The sequence below is a fragment of the Zonotrichia leucophrys genome, chromosome 18, assembly GCF_028769735.1.
Source record: "Zonotrichia leucophrys gambelii isolate GWCS_2022_RI chromosome 18, RI_Zleu_2.0, whole genome shotgun sequence".
In the NCBI taxonomy this organism is placed as follows: Eukaryota; Metazoa; Chordata; class Aves; order Passeriformes; family Passerellidae; genus Zonotrichia; species Zonotrichia leucophrys.
Genome location: NC_088187.1, coordinates 8,701,256 through 8,721,889, shown reverse-complemented (window position 1 = coordinate 8,721,889; position 20,634 = coordinate 8,701,256). Strand labels below are relative to the sequence as shown.

At 41.0% G+C, this 20,634-nt stretch overlaps 1 protein-coding gene across 8 annotated transcripts in view; it reads left to right on the top strand.

Annotated features, from left to right (window-relative positions):
• BPTF (bromodomain PHD finger transcription factor) overlaps window positions 1-20,634 on the top strand; it is a 58,649-nt gene that overhangs the window by 18,184 nt on the left and 19,831 nt on the right. For 3 of the 8 annotated variants that reach the window (XR_010442289.1, XM_064728212.1, XM_064728208.1), the window contains exons 3-20: window positions 4,348-4,571; window positions 4,726-4,926; window positions 5,410-5,598; window positions 8,193-8,357; window positions 8,528-8,703; window positions 9,592-9,947; window positions 10,226-10,357; window positions 10,894-11,023; window positions 11,545-11,680; window positions 12,186-12,404; window positions 12,690-15,078; window positions 15,304-15,428; window positions 15,638-15,766; window positions 16,068-16,218; window positions 16,994-17,117; window positions 18,532-18,784; window positions 19,218-19,379; window positions 20,343-20,491. Coding sequence is in view for 7 of the 8 variants with exons in the window: in XM_064728212.1 (XP_064584282.1) it covers window positions 4,348-4,571; window positions 4,726-4,926; window positions 5,410-5,598; window positions 8,193-8,357; window positions 8,528-8,703; window positions 9,592-9,947; window positions 10,226-10,357; window positions 10,894-11,023; window positions 11,545-11,680; window positions 12,186-12,404; window positions 12,690-15,078; window positions 15,304-15,428; window positions 15,638-15,766; window positions 16,068-16,218; window positions 16,994-17,117; window positions 18,532-18,784; window positions 19,218-19,379; window positions 20,343-20,491 (5,410 nt within the window). In the remaining variant the exon portion in view is untranslated. The remainder of the gene's footprint in view (window positions 1-4,347; window positions 4,572-4,725; window positions 4,927-5,409; window positions 5,599-8,192; window positions 8,358-8,527; window positions 8,704-9,591; window positions 9,948-10,225; window positions 10,358-10,893; window positions 11,024-11,544; window positions 11,681-12,185; window positions 12,405-12,689; window positions 15,079-15,303; window positions 15,429-15,637; window positions 15,767-16,067; window positions 16,219-16,993; window positions 17,118-18,531; window positions 18,785-19,217; window positions 19,380-20,342; window positions 20,492-20,634) is intronic. The other 5 variants (XM_064728215.1, XM_064728214.1, XM_064728209.1 and 2 more) reach the window with 4 other exon arrangements.

The following is a 20,634-nucleotide window of genomic DNA, read 5'->3' as shown; positions in this document are numbered from 1 at the left end:
CCCTGGCTGCATTGGTGCAGCTGGAGCAGTCTCAGATTTGCTGAGTGGGGAGAGAAACATGGAAATAAGAAAACACTTGGATGGTCACCATGAAAATAGAAGCAATGTGTACAAGATGCTTGTCTGGCAGATGGGTGCAGGCACAGCCTTTCCTCATGGAATTTATTGTCAGACTTGTTCTCAAAGTTCTTTTCCAGCCAAAGTATCTCTCATTTTATATAAAGCATTTATATTGTTGCATATCTAGGTCATAGAAGAGGATGTATAAATGGCATTATCTCTCTAGCAAATAATCCTGTAACAGCCACAACAGAAGGGATCAAAATGAAAGATTCAAGTTCCCTTTTTGGTCAGTTAAGGAGCAGAGTAATACCAGCATCCCATTCTGCAGTGGTGTTTGCCAGGAGCACAGCAGCCTCACAACTGCTGCTCTGCAGGGTCTTGCACTTGCCAGGCAAAACTCAGAAGGCACCCATTCCCTGTCCTTTTTAGTTAAACATTTTATTTCATCCTTTTATTTCCTCTCACTGTGTAAAGCCCCATTCTTGCATTCTCATCTCCCCCTCCATCTTGGTTTTTGGGCGTTTGCCTTTATCTTCCTCTTCTGTGGCTTTTGTTCACCACCAGTAATGAAAGTGCTCTCATTCCTATTGTTGTTAGTAAATAACTCTTGGTTTAGAGGAAACATGGTTTAAACAGTCATTTTGCTTTAACATGGAAGTTTACAGGCCTAGAATATTCTATAGATTTAAATGATTGTCAGTGTTCAGCTGTTACATTTTGGTGTGTTGTGCATGACAGTTTTCCTGAAATGAGCTGTTTTCTGAGAAAACTTGTCAAACTTAACAGGTTGGTGTGGTTAAAACTAATGGAATGTTGGCAGTTTAGAGGAATAAATGGGTAAAGCAGAATTAGTTGTTTTTCATGAGCAAAGGCCTTTACAACAGAGATGCAAGTTTCTTTGAAAAACCTATCATCAAAACCTAAAGTCTGTTCTATCATCAAAACCTAAAGTCTGTTCTGTAATAGTGGTTGTGACAAGTTAGTGGTTGAATTTTGTGTAACACTGCCTCTATTAACTTCACAACCACCTTATTTCAGTAGTGTTCTGTTTGAGTTACAAATATTAATTGTTTCACAAATGCAGACTGGGAGGCAGTAGAACAACAAGGATCAAGTTGCCTTAAGGTTGTTTGTCTTTCTGAATCCCTGAAGCCAATTTGTGCCATTTTTAATATATAAGCCCCAGGAAGGGACCCAGTAGAGAGGAACCTGCTGCAAAGCCCACAGGGGCAGAGGTTTGAGATTTACAGGCAGCTTCCCATTGCTGTCAGCACCTGGGTTGGGGCTCTCAGTGCTGGCACGGGGTGCCAGGGCAGCAGCAGTTCCTCTGCCCAGGAGAGGGTCAGGCTGGGCAGTCAGTGGCACCCACATGGTGTGGGGAGCACTGGGATGTGCTGTGGAAATGATGGGCTCATGCCAGCCTGGGTCTGGCTCATGCCATTCTGGATCTGGCTCATGCCATTCTGGGTCTGGCTGGTGCCATTCTGGATCTGGCTGGTGCCATTCTGGGTCTGGCTCGTGCCATTCTGGATCTGGCTCGTGCCAGCCTGGGTCTGGCTCGTGCCATTCTGGATCTGGCTCATCCCATTCTGGGTCTGGCTCATCCCATTCTGGGTCTGGCTGGTGCCATTCTGGGTCTGGCTCGTGCCAGCCTGGGTCTGGCTCGTGCCATTCTGGGTCTGGCTCGTGCCATTCTGGATCTGGCTCGTGCCATTCTGGGTCTGGCTCGTGCCATTCTGGGTCTGGCTGGTGCCATTCTGGGTCTGGCTGGTGCCATTCTGGGTCTGGCTCGTGCCAGCCTGGGCCTGGCTGGTGCCAGCCTGGGCCTGGCTGGTGCCATTCTGGGTCTGGCTGGTGCCATTCTGGGTCTGGCTGGTGCCATTCTGGGTCTGGCTCATCCCATTCTGGATCTGGCTCATGCCATTCTGGATCTGGCTTGTGCCATTCTGGGTCTGGCTCGTGCCTTTCTGGGTCTGGCTGGTGCCATTCTGGGTCTGACTCGTGCCATTCTGGGTCTGACTCGTGCCATTCTGGGTCTGACTCGTGCCATTCTGGATCTGGCTCGTGCCATTCTGGATCTGGCTCGTGCCATTCTGGGTCTGGCTGGTGCCATTCTGGGTCTGGCTCATGCCATTCTGGATCTGGCTGGTGCCATTCTGGGTCTGGCTGGTGCCATTCTGGGTCTGGCTCGTGCCATTCTGGGTCTGGCTCGTGCCATTCTGGGTCTGGCTCGTGCCATTCTGGGTCTGGCTGGTGCCATTCTGGGTCTGGCTGGTGCCATTCTGGGTCTGGCTCGTGCCATTCTGGGTCTGGCTCATCCCATTCTGGATCTGGCTGGTGCCATTCTGGATCTGGCTGGTGCCATTCTGGCTCTGGCTCGTGCCATTCTGGGTCTGGCTCATCCCATTCTGGGTCTGGCTCGTGCCATTCTGGGTCTGGCTCGTGCCATTCTGGGTCTGGCTGGTGCCATTCTGGGTCTGGCTCATCCCATTCTGGATCTGGCTCGTGCCAGCCTGGATCTGGCTCGTGCCCTTCTGGGTCTGGCTCGTGCCATTCTGGGTCTGGCTGGTGCCATTCTGGATCTGGCTCGTGCCAGCCTGGATCTGGCTCGTGCCAGCCTGGATCTGGCTCGTGCCAGCCTGGGTCTGGCTCGTGCCAGCCTGGGTCTGGCTCGTGCCATTCTGGGTCTGGCTGGTGCCATTCTGGGTCTGGCTCATCCCATTCTGGATCTGGCTCATGCCAGCCTGGATCTGGCTCGTGCCATTCTGGGTCTGGCTCATGCCATTCTGGGTCTGGCTCGTGCCATTCTGGGTCTGGCTCGTGCCATTCTGGGTCTGGCTCGTGCCATTCTGGATCTGGCTGGTGCCATTCTGGATCTGGCTGGTGCCATTCTGGGTCTGGCTGGTGCCATTCTGGGTCTGGCTGGTGCCATTCTGGATCTGGCTCGTGCCATTCTGGATCTGGCTGGTGCCATTCTGGATCTGGCTGGTGCCATTCTGGGTCTGGCTCGTGCCATTCTGGATCTGGCTCGTGCCATTCTGGGTCTGGCTGGTGCCATTCTGGATCTGGCTCATGCCATTCTGGATCTGGCTGGTGCCATTCTGGATCTGGCTCATCCTATTCTGGGTCTGGCTGGTGCCATTCTGGATCTGGCTTGTGCCATTCTGGGTCTGGCTGGTGCCATTCTGGATCTGGCTGGTGCCATTCTGGATCTGGCTCGTGCCATTCTGGGTCTGGCTGGTGCCATTCTGGGTCTGGCTCATGCCATTCTGGATCTGGCTGGTGCCATTCTGGATCTGGCTGGTGCCATTCTGGGTCTGGCTCGTGCCAGCCTGGCTCTGGCTGGTGCCAGCCTGGGTCTGGCTCGTGCCATTCTGGATCTGGCTCGTGCCATTCTGGGTCTGGCTGGTGCCATTCTGGGTCTGGCTCGTGCCAGCATGGCTCTGGCTGGTGCCATTCTGGGTCTGGCTCGTGCCAGCATGGCTCTGGCTGGTGCCATTCTGGGTCTGGCTCCTGCCATTCTGGGTCTGGCTGGTGCCATTCTGGATCTGGCTCGTGCCAGCCTGGCTCTGGCTGCTGCTGCCCCCAGGATGGACCAAGCTGAGCTGAAGTCCAGCAGCTGCAGAACCACTTGGAGCATCCTGCCTGTGCCCTGCAGGCTCCAGGAGTTACCTGGGATATTGATGGGGCCCCCCTGGGTCTGTGGCCCTGCTGAAATGCTGTTGGCACCAGGAATTCTGGGCTCATGGAGCACTGCAGATTAAAAATGTGGAAATCCCTTGATCTTTTCAAAGGGATTGTGCTGTGACTCATCCCTTCCTGGTGCTCTCACAGGTGGATGATGTAGGATGCCAATATAAAATATTTTATGAGTGTGACATTCTATACTTCGAATTTTCTGACTGTGTTTTTTCCTGAATACACACCCAGAAACTACCATTATGGATTCTGGACTTACAAATTGTTTCAGACTTAGTAGTAAATTACTGGTTAAAGAAATAGTAAATATAATAAGAATAAACCTTGTTGTCAGACTGGACAAACGAGTTTTAAGGAGACTTCAAAGCTTTCCTGAGGAAGTTGTCATGAGAACTGAGGGGATGAAGAAAGGGAAGGAAACAAGAAAGGAATATTGATATTAAACTGGGTGCATATGAGCAGTGTGAGTTATTTATTCTCACTCACGTATTGACATTTCACAGTGCTCTGCAAATAGCAGGTGATAGCAATTTTTGTCATTTATCCAGATATTTTAAAATCAATATTTTTAAAATACTCCTACAGAGAGGAAGATTCAGAAAGTGAGAAGGATAAGAAAATCTGGTACTACAGCACCAAGATCCAGCTGGCAGAGTTAATTGAATGCCTGGACAAGGATTACTGGGAGGCTGACCTATGCAAAACCCTGGAGGAGATGCGTGAGGAAGTTCATCGGCACATGGATGTGACAGAAGACCTTACAAACAAAGCAAGGGGCAGCAACAAGTCTTTCCTTTCTGCAGCAAATGGTAGGAATATTTGGTGTAATGAGAATAGATGCTGCACTTTGAATCAAATCTAGTTTATCTTACATCAGAAGCAGGATTTATGTCATGTTGTTTGTGCTCCGTGGCTCTGTAGGTGGTTTGTTGTTTCATGTTGACAACATGCTTTATATTGTAGATGAAATTTTGGACATTATCAGAGCAAGAAAAGGAGAAATAGTGGAAGATAAAAACACAGGAGATGAGGAAGCAGAAAAGGCCAAAAGTGATGTTGATAATGACCAGACAGATGCTGAGAGAGACAAGGAAGAATCTGGAGACCAAGATAAAATTGAGGAAACACAGAGTGAGCAAGATGTGGAAAAAGAGAAAACAGAAGGTAAAGAAACTGACTGTGCTTTAACAGCTCCATTTAAGTGAAGTGAACCCCCCATTTATTTAAGTGTTGATGCAATACTTTCTTTGTATGATTCTCCAAGATATTTCTGTAATAGGTGATATTTGTCAGTTCCTTTGTGCTTTGTTGGAATTGTTCTTGTTAAGTAATTTCACCAACTTTCCTACTTCTATACAGCTGGCTCCTAGATACCCTGCCTTGAGGTACAGGTGGCACTTACAGGTTGTGATCAGCATGTTTGTAGTAAGCCACAATTTTTAACTTTTTCCTACTCACAATTGGTTTGTTCTTTGATTCTGAGACAATACCATCTCATAGCCAAAAAAGGAAGGGAAAAAGCTTCCTGTTTTTCAGCATTATCAAACAAACCAAGCTGCTGAAGTTGCTTTCTATGGATGATGCCAAATGACATCCTGAGGCATAATAAAGAACACCCCTGAAGTTTTGTTGTGCGTTTTACTGTAGAGGCAACAGTCGTTGGGGATAAAAGTAACAGTGTGAGCTGCAGCCCTGATGACAGCACCACAAACCCTCCTGCAGGAGAGGATGGTTGCTCTGAAGGGAAGGACGCACTGGGGTGTCAGTCAGAAAGCCTTGATAGCAACAACGTGGCAGAGAAGAAGGTGGCATCAGAGCTCCCTCTGCAACTCTCAGGTACAGAAGGCACTGTTACCAATGCCTCTGTAATTTGGGGAATCTGTTTTTCTCTCTGATTTGTCCACTAAAACCATTCCAAGCATATGTCACTCATGCTGTTTGCTTGCAGTGCCATCCTTTACTGCTACGTTGTCATTATTAACATTTCAAAGTTAATTTTCTTGCAACTAGTGCTTGAAATTTGTGGTCCTCCATGACATTAGCATTTGTATCCATGCCTTCCAAAGACAACTATGGCTAAGCTTTTTATTTTCTGTTTTCTCTATATTTTATTTTTCCATAGTGATCCGTAATGATTGTTAGCATCCTCTCAAAGTTTATTTCAAATCTAATTTGCTGCTGGCTTGTTTATTATTTTAACCTCTCATTTACTCTATAAATTACTAACAAAGTGTTTTCATTCATGAGAATAAACCATTGCACTGAAATGTCAAGATTAAAATTATCATGCTGGAAATTTTAAACAGATTTCAGAATTGTAAGCACAAGAGTTATTGTATTTTAACATGTTTTGTTCTGCCATGTCAGTGACTCAAAGGTAATAATATACACTATTTAAAATCAGACAAACTTGCTTTAGGAATAAGTGGGAGTTGATTAAGTGTAACATGAAGCATGAGTGTACTATTCTAGAATTACTTTATATTACATTTAGAATTATAATCTATTACAGGATTTACTACATAACCAAATGTTGTTCTAAACAGCTGATCATCATTAAAATTATCAGGATTTTCTTTTCAGTTTTATTTTCAGTTCTTAAAAATCGGAACATGTGTGATGTGAACATACTTGGTGTGTTATGTTTTAAAAGGGGGCAGTAAATGTTTTCTCTCCTACAGAAACAGTTCTCCATGCAGTCACAGTCTGCAGCTTTTCAACTTATGAAAGTCAATGCATCCAAACCTTGTAATAAACTTTTCTGAACAAGAGGACAAAATGAAAGCTAAGATTAATCTGTAATCTGCAAGCCTCATAATACACTTTTTAAGTATAGAAAATGTCCTGATGTACGAGACAAAATCCATATATTTTTGATACATGACCAAATATTTTTGCCAGTTCTCCTGGTTTTTATTCCCTTTTAAAGTTAAAATAACTGTGTAAAGATTTAATGGAAAAGATACAGAGTATAATTTTGTTTCAGACACCTTTATGGGTTTGTATTTTATTTTAAAGATTCACTTACATATTTATCATTATTTATTATGGTTTCACAAGTACTTTTCTCCTTCCAAAGCTTCTGTGTGAGTTGTATATTCATGGGCTCTTTTTTTTGTAGGAAAGTGTGTGTGGAGGTTTTTCCTCATGTCTAATTCACTATATTCACAGCAATGTTTGTGTTCTTACTATGAAATTCATTTTGAGACTGTCAGAGAGAGATACTGAACCAGGATCAGTGAGGCAGTTGTCTCCAAAAGAGGGGGGAAATATGAGTAAAATGCAGAGATAGATGAGAATTTCTGTTACCATCCTTGTTAAATGGAATTTGGATATTAATCTTTATTAAGAGTCTGGTTTGGGTGTTTCCATTCTCCTCCAAACAGCAGCCATGGAAACAGATCCATTTCTCCTCATAGTAAAAAGGGAAGTGGATCAAACAGTGGTGGTCACCCATTTGGCACAGCCAGAAATCAGGATGCATTCAGATTAGGGATCCTCTAAGAATTCCAGAATATTGATCTGATCCATCCTTCTGCTGGGAGTGAATATTTCACAAAAAACAAGTTTTGTTCTGTCACTCTTCTCAACAACATCAGAATCCCTGATGCTTTGGATGAATTCTAGAACCAGGCAGATCTGGTGGATTTTAAACAGCTGAGCTGTCTCCCTTTGGCACTGAGCCCAGCAGACATCGCTGCCTTTGCTGTTTCCAGGGATGGGGGCTCCTTCCTTCTGGGAGGGTGCAGGGATTTATTTTGAGGTGGCTGCAATTCAGTGATATTTAGTCAAAAATTCCTCCTGGGGCAGCACAAGAGGTGAGGTGACAACAAAGGAGCTGTCAAGACAGTGACAAGGACAGCTGGGGACCAGGAACCCATTTGAAGCCACATCAAGATCCATCAGATCAGGAAGGGGCTGATATTTTAAGTGGGCTGATATTTAGAGTGGTGCCAATGGAACAGAAATCTGTGGGATTCCTGAGAATGAAGGTGCTGAGGAAAAGAAAACCAAAGGCGATTGGAAACAAGGGAAATTGAAAGGTGTGTGCTCTGAGGAGCAGCTAAAGAAAATTAAAAGAGAAAATCAGATGCTTCAGGAAGACCAAATTTTATGAATTCTAAATGCAGAATGGTCTCAGGGTTATCTGTGTGTGCATCTAGAGAAAAAAAAATTCTTGGATGAAATACAAATGTATTTTAAGTAGAGATATGAATTTCAGTTCTTCAGAGATGTAGAAGTTGAAACTGCTTGAAACAGAAAAAAAATACTTTCATGGACACAGTGCTCTGAAGGGAATTAATATTTTCTATGTGTTTCCCTCCAGTCCAGCAAAACATGTTCATCTGCATTTTTTTGATGAAAACTTTAAAAAGTTGCATTGATCCAATTCAAAAGAAAAAACTAAAACTGAAGTTGTTCTTTTGTAGAAGAAACTGGTCAGATGATCCCCAGCAGTGGCTCTGCTGCCCCTCCACAGGCAGAGGTTGAGAACAGCAGTGGCAGCGAGCTGGGCTCTGGCCACAATGACTCCATTAAAACTCTTGATGATGCTGAAAATGCAGAGAGGGGATCCCAGGCTTCAGAGGATTTAGGTAATAATAATAATAATGATGATAATTATATTAATAATAAGGATAATGACATCTCCAACTTTCATTTTATGCATATTTTCACTTTCTGTTCTTTTTATAAATTCCATACATCAGTAGAAAACTTCCAATTGTTAACTTTGTTTTAAAAGCCTTTTTTTATTCCTGGGCAGGAGAGAAATCCAATGGTGACAGAAGTGATTCTCCAGGGGCAGGGAAGGGCACGCCAGGCTCGACACGGATGCTCACCAGATTGAGAAATCCAGACAGCAAACTGAGCCAGATGAAAAGCCAGCAGGTTGCTGCTGCAGCAAATGAAGCAAATAAGTTATATAAAGAAACCAGAGAGGTTTGTGCACATCTTGGAAAACTTAAAGAACTACAAAAAATGTTCTGGGAAAATGTTAATTTCTTTAAAGGATACTAAATTTTACTGGAAAGTTTTAAAAATTCTTTTTTTCAGGCAATGGAGATACTTAAGAAAAAGGCAGTAATAATAAATTAACAAATGGTGACATTGTTGTACCACAGGAAGCTTTTCCCCCCATCCTTTGCTCTCTTGAGTGCTCTCTCCAAAGTGATTGCAGTGACCCAGAGCACTGGTGTAGTTGTTTTGTGTGACTGGGTTATTTGTTGTTTTGGTTCTGGATTTTTTAAGTAGCCCAGTATTTTACAGGAAGGAAATGCTCAAACATTGGGACTTTTTTTGCAGTTCATTGTCTGAATATTATTTTGTATATTAATTTTATTTTTGGTAATTGATTTTCCATGTAAGTTAACACTTAGTGAATTTATTGACAAACAGATTAGTCCAGTGCTGTTACCTATGCCATGTTTTCAAAGTCCAGGATCCTTGTTTCCTAAGCTGCATGCCTGAATTCTCTGATGTACCAAGGAGGGGGTTCACAGAGGCCTTACCTGAGTTTAATGAAGCTGCTTTCCCAGAGCTCTCTCCCTCAATAGGCACAATCAGAACAGCAAAACGGGTTCCTGTTTGGTCTGAGAAGCTTGGATAATGTTTTTTAATGTTAAATTTGATCTGGGAATATCCTAACTCTGTAGACAGGCAGTGATGAAGTACATGTATTGGTGTTTGGATAAACAGTAATTTGTTTCTGCACACTGGTGCAGGGTATTTTTATTCTTTTATATGTAGACATTTGAAGCATAAATCATTAACAAGAGAAGGAATTACTTTACAGATTCCCTGAAAAGTTTCCAATATTTCTTTCTTAAGGTTCTGGTGGTCAACTCCCAAGGGGAAGTGTCCCGAGTGAACACCAAGAAGGACGTGGTGATTAAAGGAAATATCAACAACTATTTCAAGCTGGGGCAGGAGGGGAAGTACCGTGTGTATCACAACCAATATGCCACCAACTCCTTTGCTCTGAACAAGCACCAGCACAGGGAGGACCATGACAAGAGGAGACACCTCTCCCACAAATTCTGCCTGACCCCAGCTGGAGAGTTCAAGTGGAACGGGTCTGTGCATGGCTCCAAAGTTCTCACCATATCCACCCTGAGGCTGACCATTATTCAGCTGGAAAACAATATCCCAGCATCCTTCCTTCACCCTAATTGGGCTTCCCACAGGTAAATGAATCAATGGAAATACATATTCTCATATTTTACTTGTGGTTTTGCTAGCAGTGGTGATAAACAAGTCTTTGTTTTTTCAAATCTGTGATTTCCAAGCACCGTGCTTCACTATAATAAAACATAATCTGTGTTTATGATGGAGGCTAAAAGGGCTGTACACTTGAGTAAAGTGTTACTGCAGGAGTTTTTATCCTACCATGAAGTCTTCTTCAAATGGCAAGGTATGTTTGTTCATGTATATGTTTCAGATTGTTCTCTTTTTTCCAATTTAGGTCTAACTGGATTAAGGCTGTTCAGATGTGCAGCAAACCCAGAGAATTTGCACTAGCACTGGCTATTTTGGAGTGTGCAATCAAACCAGTTGTCATGCTGCCCATCTGGAGGGAATCCTTGGGGCATACAAGGTAAAATTAATAAATATTAAAATATTGTTGAATATGAGAATTTTACTTTGGCTTGCAATTGCTAGTTCCTCCAAGCCTGTAAGAATTGTGTTTAAATTGAGATAGTCATTCAGCACTTGAAGTGTATTTTCTCAAACAGAAACAGTGAAAAACCATGACAATATTTTTATAGTGTCATTGCTCCTGCATTTGTTTTATCTGAGCCACAGTCTCAAAACTGCTAAAACTCTGGGAGAGTAGAAAAACAAATTTCAACACTCTCAGTTCAGTGGAGTCTGGGTTTTGTCTCTCATTTTGTCATAGGAGCAGAAAATAAATGTCTAGTGTTAGACACAATTGCATCCAGCTGTGTTTGCCTCACTGAAATAGCAAAAAAAGTGATGTTCCTGTTACAAGTAATACCTAAAACCTGATAGTGAGCATTCCTCTTAACTTCAGATATTTAAACCTATTCAAAGGGGTATTAGGTGCTGTTGACATCTTATATTTGCTTGCAAAATCCTGCACTTAAATGCACTTAAATCTCTATGGATCAGATTACGCAGAATGACAGCAATAGAAAGAGAAGAAAAGGAGAAAGTGAAAAAAAAAGAGAGAAAGCAAGAAGAAGAAGAAACAATGCAGCAAGCTACATGGGTGAAATACACATTTCCTGTCAAACACCAGGTGAGGGTTTCTGTTGTGGGAAGTACAAAGAAAGCACAGAAACTGTAGATTTCTGACTCTCTTTCTGTTTTCATTTAAACTTAGAGTGTTCATGTCCTTGTGTTAGTCCTACATGGAAATAGGAGCCATGGCCATGTATTCAAGCACATGATCTTGGTCTGAACTGAATTTGATCTGTGTCATGCTCTTATTGACACTGCCTGAGTGACAGATACTGCTCTGCAAATGCAGCCTTCCCTAATGGAAGGTTCTAGGGGGTTACTGGAATCTTGTCTGTGTGTCTGTCCCTGTCCCACTCCCTCTCCCCAAAAAATCCAGCCTTTGAAAAGTGTAACAAAACAATGGGAACTACTGTAAAAACCTCTATATTCCCCTACAGTAGATATTAACTGCTTTTGTTGGAGTAGTTCTTTGCTCTACACTTGTTGAAACAAGGATACAGGTGGATTTAAAAGCTCCTATAAACATTAATAATGCAGCAAATAGTATCATTAATATTGGTTTTTTTAAAATATTTACAGGTTTGGAAGCAAAAAGGAGAGGAATATAGAGTAACAGGATATGGTGGCTGGAGCTGGATTAGTAAAACCCATGTCCACAGGTTTATGCCCAAACTGCCAGGAAATACTAATGCAAATTACAGAAAATTGCTATCAAGTAAGTGTCTGCATTGCTTACATTTTTTTTAATTGCAGTTATTAGTTAATATTTCTTAAGGAGATTTTAGGAGTAATTTTCCAGCAAATCTTTTGTGGATATCTGGTAATCTTGGTTAGTGTAACCTGTTCAATTGTCACAGACATTTTGTAGCTACATTAAATTGCTTCAATTATGTTTTGTGTAACACTTGTACATCTTTGTATAACCTTATTTAAATTAAAAGTAGATAAAAGTTATGTAGAGCATCAAAACCAAAAAATAACATCTTAAATATTGAGGGGATATGTGTGTGTGTATGTGTATATATATATATATATATATATATATATGCAGTAGTGCACTGTTTCACTGTTTAATCTATGGTGTTACTACTAGATGCTTAATTCTCTTTCTGAATTTCACTCATGGTGTGCAGATGATTTGAGAGGTAAACTAACACATTCAAATGTGGCAGAGTACAAAAAATACTCTGGATAATTGAAATAATTTCATTTGTTAATAGCAAAGAGCGAAGATGAAAAATGCAGCTTGGATAAACGAAAAGGTACAGCTAAGGTAAAAGCAGAGAAAGACAGAGCAAAGGATTCTCGAGATCTGCAAGCAAAAGACAAAGATGTTTCAGAAACCTTGGAGAAAGTACAAGTTAAAGAAGAAAAGTTGCGTGAAGACAAATTAGAAGTTGACACAATTTCTGAAAACTTAGATCATGCAAAAGACACAGGTGATAATCTTTTGTTATTGTGAAACTCATGTTATTGCATGAGTAAAAGCATAGAACCTCAGAAATAACTAGTGAAAAACTGTGTAACAAATTTTGTCAAGACATCTAAAATGTTAAATGATTGCCTGTTATCCATTGTGGTAGTGTCTGAAGCTTTTGTTCCTTTTTTAATTGAAACCTTTTAATATGCTAAAAGCCCCATTTATTTCTTAGTACTTAATGTAAAATATAATTTGTATTCATTATTGGAGAGCTCACTAACTCAGAGTTACTTTTTCTTCGCAGTGGAAAAAGACACCGATGGTGAAAATGATAAAGTCATCAAAGAAGAACCTATGGATGTGGATGATGTGAAAATTGAATCCTCCATAAAAGATGAGGACAGTCATTGTAAGCGGGATATAATCAATGTCAGTGAGGGATTTCATTTAAGGACTTGCTACAAAAGGAAAGTAAAATCATCAAAATTAGATGGGCTCCTGGAGCGGCGAATCAAACAGTTCACCCTGGAGGAAAAACAGCGTCTGGAAAAGATGAAGCTGGAGGCTGGTGCTAAAACTGGGGGCATTCGATCTGTGAGCCCCCAGAAAAACCCAGAGGAGCTCCAAGTGAGGAATGGGAAGGAAGGAGGCCAGTTTGGCTCTCCTTCCCAGGATCCAAGCTACATTTCAGACAAGAGCCAAGCTGAAGATGCAGAACAGGACTGTTTGCCCATCAGCAAAGCTGGGGATGAAGATGAACCTTCCTTGCCTTTGTCCAACAGGCTCTCAAAAGAGGGGCAGCTGCTGGATGAGGACTGCCCTCAATCCTCTGAAGGAGACAGCTCTGCTCAGAATGATGGCAGAGCAAACAACCCTGAGCCTTCCATTGCCAGTAAGCATCAAGGACAGGAGGCTCTTGGAGAGTCTGAGAGCTCTTTAGTGGATGGCTTGAAACAAACCAGTGCAGAAGGCAGAATCAAATGGGATGTTTCAGAAGCAGCTGAAAAACCCTTGAAACAAAAGCTGCCTATTACCAGAGTGTCTCAGCGAGAGCTTGGAAACTTAGGACCACTGGTACCTGAAAGCAGCTGTAGAAGAGATGCTGTGGGCACTCTTGAAAAACCAGACTCAGAAGGGGATTCTGAACAGCAAAGCAAAGATCCAGAAAACAATTGTATGATAAAAAGCCATATGGAAACCATGTCCTCTCAAGAAAGTGAAATGGAGGAAGAAATTGCTCCTGTAAAGACTGAAAGTAAATCTGAAAAGATGATATTTCACCAAAAATCAGCTAATAAAGATCTAGAATCATTTAAAACAGGGCTGATTTCTGAAAGAAATCTTGAAAGTCAAGGTCTGGAACACATGGATGGGGAAAATGATAACAAAGATTTACTGAGCTCTAAACTAACAGAGGCTAATGGTCGAAAGAAAGGTCAGGAACTGAAAGTGGAGACAGGTACCATGAACAAATATCTTGATCAGACAAATGTAAATACTATTACTGACAAAAAGAATAATAAAGATGAAGAAACTGAGACAGAAAAAGAAAAATCATCATTTCAAATGAATGGAAAAGACAATGATATTAAAGCATTATCAAATGATGACTGCTTAGTGAAAAATACCTGTGAAGCTAAGGCAGGGGGTGATATTGAACCAAAAGTTAATAATATTAATAAAGCCATTCCAGAACATGAAATAAAACCATTGACTTTTAAGGAATCTTCAGTAAAACCATTCATGAATGGTGACATCATGGGAGAGGACACAAAGGATAAAAATAATGTGGACTCAAGGTCACATCTGCAGAGTTCACCTGAGTCTGGAGAGAATCTTCAGCCACCAGATGAAGTGCCCAAGTGTGTGCAGAAAACTGAAGAAAAGCAGCTTTCTCCTGAGAGATCTGCCAGTGGGGGCTCTGCTTGCCTGCCAGCACAGCCTGTCTGTAAAGAAAATAACCTGAACAGTGAAACAGAATCTATGGAGACTGAAGCAAGTGAGGAGAAGAAAGTTGCTCCATCTCCTGTAACCTCGTGTGAGGAATCCAGCTTGAGCAGTCACTTTGCTGACCAGAATGGAATAAATAAAATGGAAAATATCAATGGAGAAAGTAAAATGAAAACTGTTATTACTGAAGTGACTACCACAACCTCAACTGTGTCCACAGAGTCCAAAACGGTGTTTAAGGTAGCAGAGACTGGAGCTGCCAGTGATGAGAAGACCACGGTTGTTTCCTCTACAGAAAACTGTGCCATCTCCACTGTCACCACCACCACCACTGTCACCAAGCTCACCACTCCAGCCTCAGAGAGTCACTCTGATGTCATCTCTGTGCAGGAGCACAGTAAAACAGTGGTGACCACCACAGTCACCGACTCGCTGACCACCCCAGAGGGCACTTTGGTGACTTCCATGACTGTCAGCAAAGAGTATTCCACAAAAGACAAAGTGAAGTTAATGAAATTCACAAGACCCAAAAAAACCCGTTCTGGAACTGCATTGCCATCTTATAGGAAATTTGTTACCAAAAGCAGTAAAAAAAGCATATTTGTTTTACCCAATGATGACTTGAAAAAGCTGGCCAGGAGAGGAGGGATCAGAGAGGTTCCTTATTTCAATTACAATGCAAAGCCTGCCTTGGATATCTGGCCATATCCATCCCCAAGACCAACATTTGGGATCACTTGGAGGTACATACCTTGCATTTTTAAGAAAAAGTCTAGGATGTGATGAAATTAATTGATTTTTTAAAATACAAGTGATACACATGTTTATTCCCAAATATGCAAATTTTGCTATTTATTATTCAGTTTTCTATATTGTTCAGTTAAAGTAGCATGGAAATCCTTTGTCCTGTTGGTTTGGTTGGGTATTTTAAGTTTATTTTAAAATATAATTTTATATTCTGTCATTAGGTACCGACTCCAAACAGTCAAATCATTGGCTGGAGTGAGCCTGATGTTGAGGTTATTGTGGGCATGTCTCAAGTGGGATGATATGGCAGCAAAAGCTCCCCCCGGGGGAGGAACCACAAGGACAGGTATTGTTATTTTCAATTTCTGGTTTTCTTTGCAAAAGCTTTTGCTGTAAATTCTGAGTGTTACACTCAAAACATTTCTCTAAAGGCTCGCTGTCAGCTGTGGCATTTGAATTTTGTTTGTTGTTTCTCTGCCTTGAGTACACTGGGTTGATTGGAGATTTAGCTTTATTTGTTTCTGTTATTAATGTGCTGGGACTAATTTGTTGCAGAAACAACTGAAACTGAAATTACAACAACAGAAATAATCAAGCGGAGAGATGTTGGTCCGTATGGGATCCGCTCCGAGTACTGTATAAGAAAAATCATTTGTCCCATTGGTGTACCAGAGGCTCCAAAAGGTTGGTTTGTTTATTTGCTTGTTTAGACCTTCCCCCCACCCCCTCTGTAATCTGGAGAAATTAAAGTCACTGGATCTTTATGCTAATTCAGCCCATCAAGGGAGCAAATGCAGCTTGCCAGGAACTATTAATTTACCTATGGGAAACAAATGCTGCATTTAACAAGTGGACATGATTTATCTGAAGCTGAAAGACCTCCCTGTTTATAAAATGGGACTGAAAACATCCCTAAATCTTGGTTTACACTTCAGTTTCGTTTTACAGTATAGCTTAATGTGTGTGTTTTGACTGCTCTCTAAAGAAACTCCAACGCCCCAGAGGAAGGGACTGCGATCGAGTGCCCTCAGGCCAAAAAGGCCAGAAACACCCAAGCAAACAGGCCCTGTTATAATGGAAACTTGGGTAGCAGAGGAGGAGTTGGAACTGTGGGAGATCAGGGCATTTGCTGAAAGGTAAAGTGAGCTTTTAAAGAAAGTAGTCTTCATTTGTGTGATTGTTAAATGAAAGTTCCCCTAGAGAACACAAAGCTGGTCACTGTGATCACCAGAAACAGCTGTGTGGGGTTTTTACTGGGCCTTTTGATACTGATAGCCAAGCTTAAAGTTACAGAGCTAAACTATCTGCTGGTACCTAAACTAAGGTATGCAGATATTTCAGATTTGTTAGAAGTAATATTATATTAATTTTTCTGTACTTATGAATTAATACTGTTAAATGCTAAAAGGTTATTACTGTGATGCATCAAAAGGCTGTAGGCTGCTTTTGGCATGACTTTGTACAGTATTTGTTAAATACTTCTATAATCCAAAGAAAATGACTGTGTACAAGTAAATTGAGCCTGAGAATACTCAAGTCATAAGATGCATATTTTCAGCATCATGTGCTTAAAGTTGGAACAACATTTTTGAATCTCTTAGAAAGAACAATTTTAAATGTATGTTATTACATGGGTTCCTTGCAGTCTCAGATGTGATTATAAATTCCAGTTTTGATTAATAGTTTCCTGTAAGATGTTGCAGTATTTTAGCATTGGGATATTTCAGGCATGTTGCATGCAACTTCAGTAGTTTCTTTCTAAATATTTTTAAAGCTGTGACCAGTTTTTCAGTGATCTTTTGTCTTGATGGTTGCTCTTACAAGCGCAGTTAAGCTGAATAAAACAAAATGCAGTTTGATGGTTGGATTTTACATGATGGTATAACTCCCTTTTGCTTGTGTCTTTGGCAGGGTGGAGAAGGAAAAGGCACAGGCAGTTGAACAACAGGCTAAGGTTAGTGAACAGAAGAAGGCAGAGGAGTTCAAGGCCCAATTGGAGGCTCAGCTAAAACACCAACGTTTGGCTGCCCAGCAGGTGGGGAGCTGTTGGTCGTCCCAGCAGTCAGCAACTGCCCTGCTCAGCACATGCACCATAGCCTGGGAAATGCACTCAGCCCTTGCTTACACCATTTTCAAATATTCCAACTGCAGATTAAGCCATCAAACAATGCTGCTGCCACTGTATACATCTGTTATTTTGAAACAGGGTTAATGCAAAGGTTTGTTCTGGGTTGCCTGTTTTTCACCCACGTCATTTGTAACGCTTTAGGAAGGTTTAGTTTGTTATCATTTTAAAGAAGGGTGGGAAGCACCATCTCCAGGTAAGCTTCTCAGTGTTCTGTGTGTGGTGGAAAGCTGCCTTGGAATACAGCTGACTTGGGAATACAACTGCATTTCATGCTTTACTCAAATTGAATCTTTTGATTTTATTCTATCTTACGTTATCTGACTTAAGCCCATTGGTAATTTTATTTAAATATATGTGGATATGTATATGTATTTATATTTAAATGTATGTAATTAAAATTAGGAAATCAGATGCCATATTGATATTTCACATACATTATTAAGAACTGTGCTTTTACTCAACATATTTCTTCTTCATTTCATCTGCCCTGACAAAAACCCATTAGTAGTGAATGAGTGCTTCTGATTTGTGGGCATTACTGCAATATAGTGCTGGAATTTAAATTAGATAAATACAGATATAATTCCAGTAACATGGGAAAAAATGTTAGATTGGTTGACATTTTAGAAGAGCCTGCTGATACATCCCTTCACTAAGGGGCTCTCTAGATTTAATATGCTTTTTCAACAGTTACACCACAGAAGGTCACTGGGTAAGGTAAGGGATTTTGAACCTAATATTTTTAAGCAGGCTGAAAACTGGATTTAAATTTAAAATAATAGTTTTAAAAATTGCATTCTCAGTAGTGAAACAGAATGATACAGTCTGGTTTTTTCTGTAACTGGCAGGATCTCAGTGCAGGAAGCTCTAAATTTAGGAATGCTAATAGTAAACTCTGTGTTGATGATGATGTACCAATTACTGACATAGATGCATGTACATGGTCAAAGCCAAATATAGATGGATATTTTTAAAAGTTTTTTAAATCTTTCTGATTAATCTCAGACAAATTAATATGTTGTGCAGGTTTTTATAAGTAAAATGTGCAGTGACATTAACATAAGGCAAGGATTTAAAAGTTGTTATAAAGGAAAATTTCTGGCTGTATTTTACAAATACAAATCTGCTTACAAATCGAAGCAGATTTGTAGTTCTGGAGATCAAGGAGCCTATTCTTCAATCCTCTCCATTTGAACTAAAATCCTAATTTGAGCTAAAATCCTACCAGAGGCCTTTATCTCTCAGTGCTGGGTAGAGACAATGTTGATGTTGTAAAATCTGAAAATACTAATTATCTCTTTATTCCATTTTTTGTGACCAGAAGCGGCTGGAGCAGCAGAAGCAGATCCCTGCAGGAGGGGTGGTCCCTGCAGCCAGCACAGCCAGCAGCACTGCAACCACAGTGTCCACACCCCAGAAAGTCGTGGTGGGCCCTCTGACAGGCCCTGTCCCCACAGGAACCAAAGTCGTGCTCACCACTAAAGTGGGGTCTCCAGCTACAGTAACATTCCAACAGAACAAGAATTTCCATCAAACTTTTGCTACTTGGGTTAAGCAAGGCCAGTCTTCAACAGGTAAGGAATCATTTGTCATGGGAGGAGCATTGCTGGAGTTCATCCTGTGTGTGCATCACATCACATCTTCTCCAGACGTGCAGCATTTTTACATTTCTGGTTATCTTTGCTCTTAACTCTTGCTATGCCAGAAGGACATTTCTGAGATTATACCTGTCTAGTTTCTCCTTGTTCTGACTTCTGCTAGGAAGACTCATTTCTGACCTGTCTCATCAATTACTGACAGTTTTTGTGCCAGTATCATTCATGAAAGCATTCTATAATGTAACATACTGTTTCCAATAAAGAACCTTTACCAAAGAAAGCATGACACATTTAAAAAAAAAAAAAAAGTAAAAATAATCCTGTAGTTTGCTGTTTCATGCTTGAAAAACAGTCATTTCATTGACTAATGATTCTGCTCTAAACCTGCCTGTTCTGTGTGCCTCAATAGCCACTAGCACAGCTGCCAGCTCAGCCACGAGCATTGCCAGCACAGGGCAGACCTTCCAGCTCTCAGGCAGCCCAGTAACGATGGCAGGGAAAGTGATAACTAAGCTGCCACTCCCTGCAAACAGCAAGATTGTTGCCGTCAATGTGCCATCAACTCAAGGAGGTAGGGCAAAGGGAACTGAATAAAAACTGTATTCCAGCTTGCTGTTTAATTCTCCTTTGACACTGTTTTCTCAGTGAAGTAAACTATGATGTGAAGGGGGAAAAATATATTTTATATATATATATAAAAATACAAGTTTCTACAGCTTGTTCCCCCTGTGTTGCATATTTGTGTCTGTAAGGGGAAAAGTGCAAGTTTTTTGCCTATAAATTATTTTGCATTTCACAGCACAAAATTAGGAGCTTTATTTTGAACAATGTGGAATGAAGCATGCTTTTTTTTTTGGTTATCTAAATCAACAAAGAAACTTTCTTCACAGAAGTATTAATGCCTACAGCTGCTCTTCACTGATGAGCAGGAGTTTGGCTCCAGACTAAGATTAGCATTTTTGATTCTTGCCTCAAGAAGAGGACTTAATTTTTTTGAGATTTGTGAATGTATATTGAACAGAAAAACTCAATTCTCTGTCTCCATTATATTTAGCATCTGAGCACATCATGAAGGCTGCAGATTTTGTATTGAAATTTCATAGGTGACAGGAGAAGCATTGCCCATTTTCTTCAGCACCACAGTGTTGTAGGTGAAAGGTGTTTAAACTGCTCTCCTACATTTGAAATTAATCAGATTATAGCTTTTAATGGTTGTATAACACTAATTTGTGGCACTCTGTCAATGCAAGGACTTCTTTGCAGTTACCATCAAACTGATCTTTGTGAAGATTCACACTTTCCTTAATCTTTTCTAAAATATCTGTTTCTTAACTTAAAATGTAGTTGGACTATTGACAAAGTAGAATGCTGCTTCTTTTTACAATATGACAAAGGCTTTCCCAAGAAATGTTGAAAGACTCAAAGGCATTTTAGAAACCTGGAGACTTGTGTTCTAAATGCCACCCTGGAGTTGCATTTACTTCTTTTGCTGGCCATTAAGTCATTAATGAATTCTCAATTTTTCTTTAATTAGGTGTGGTTCAAGTTCAGCAAAAGGTATTGGGTATCATTCCATCAACTACAGGTGCAAGTCAAACCTTTACTTCATTCCAGCCAAGGACAGCAACTGTAACCATTAGGCCAAACACCACAGGGACATTAGGAACAACAAGCACTTCACAAGTAAGATGTTTTTCTCAATGTTATTTAACTCAAAAAAATGTAAGTGTGTATGTTATTTAGCTCAAAAAAATTTAAGTGTGTAGACTTTAAGTTATGGCAGATATTAAAAGTTCTGGCTAATCACTTCAATGGTTTTGGCTCGT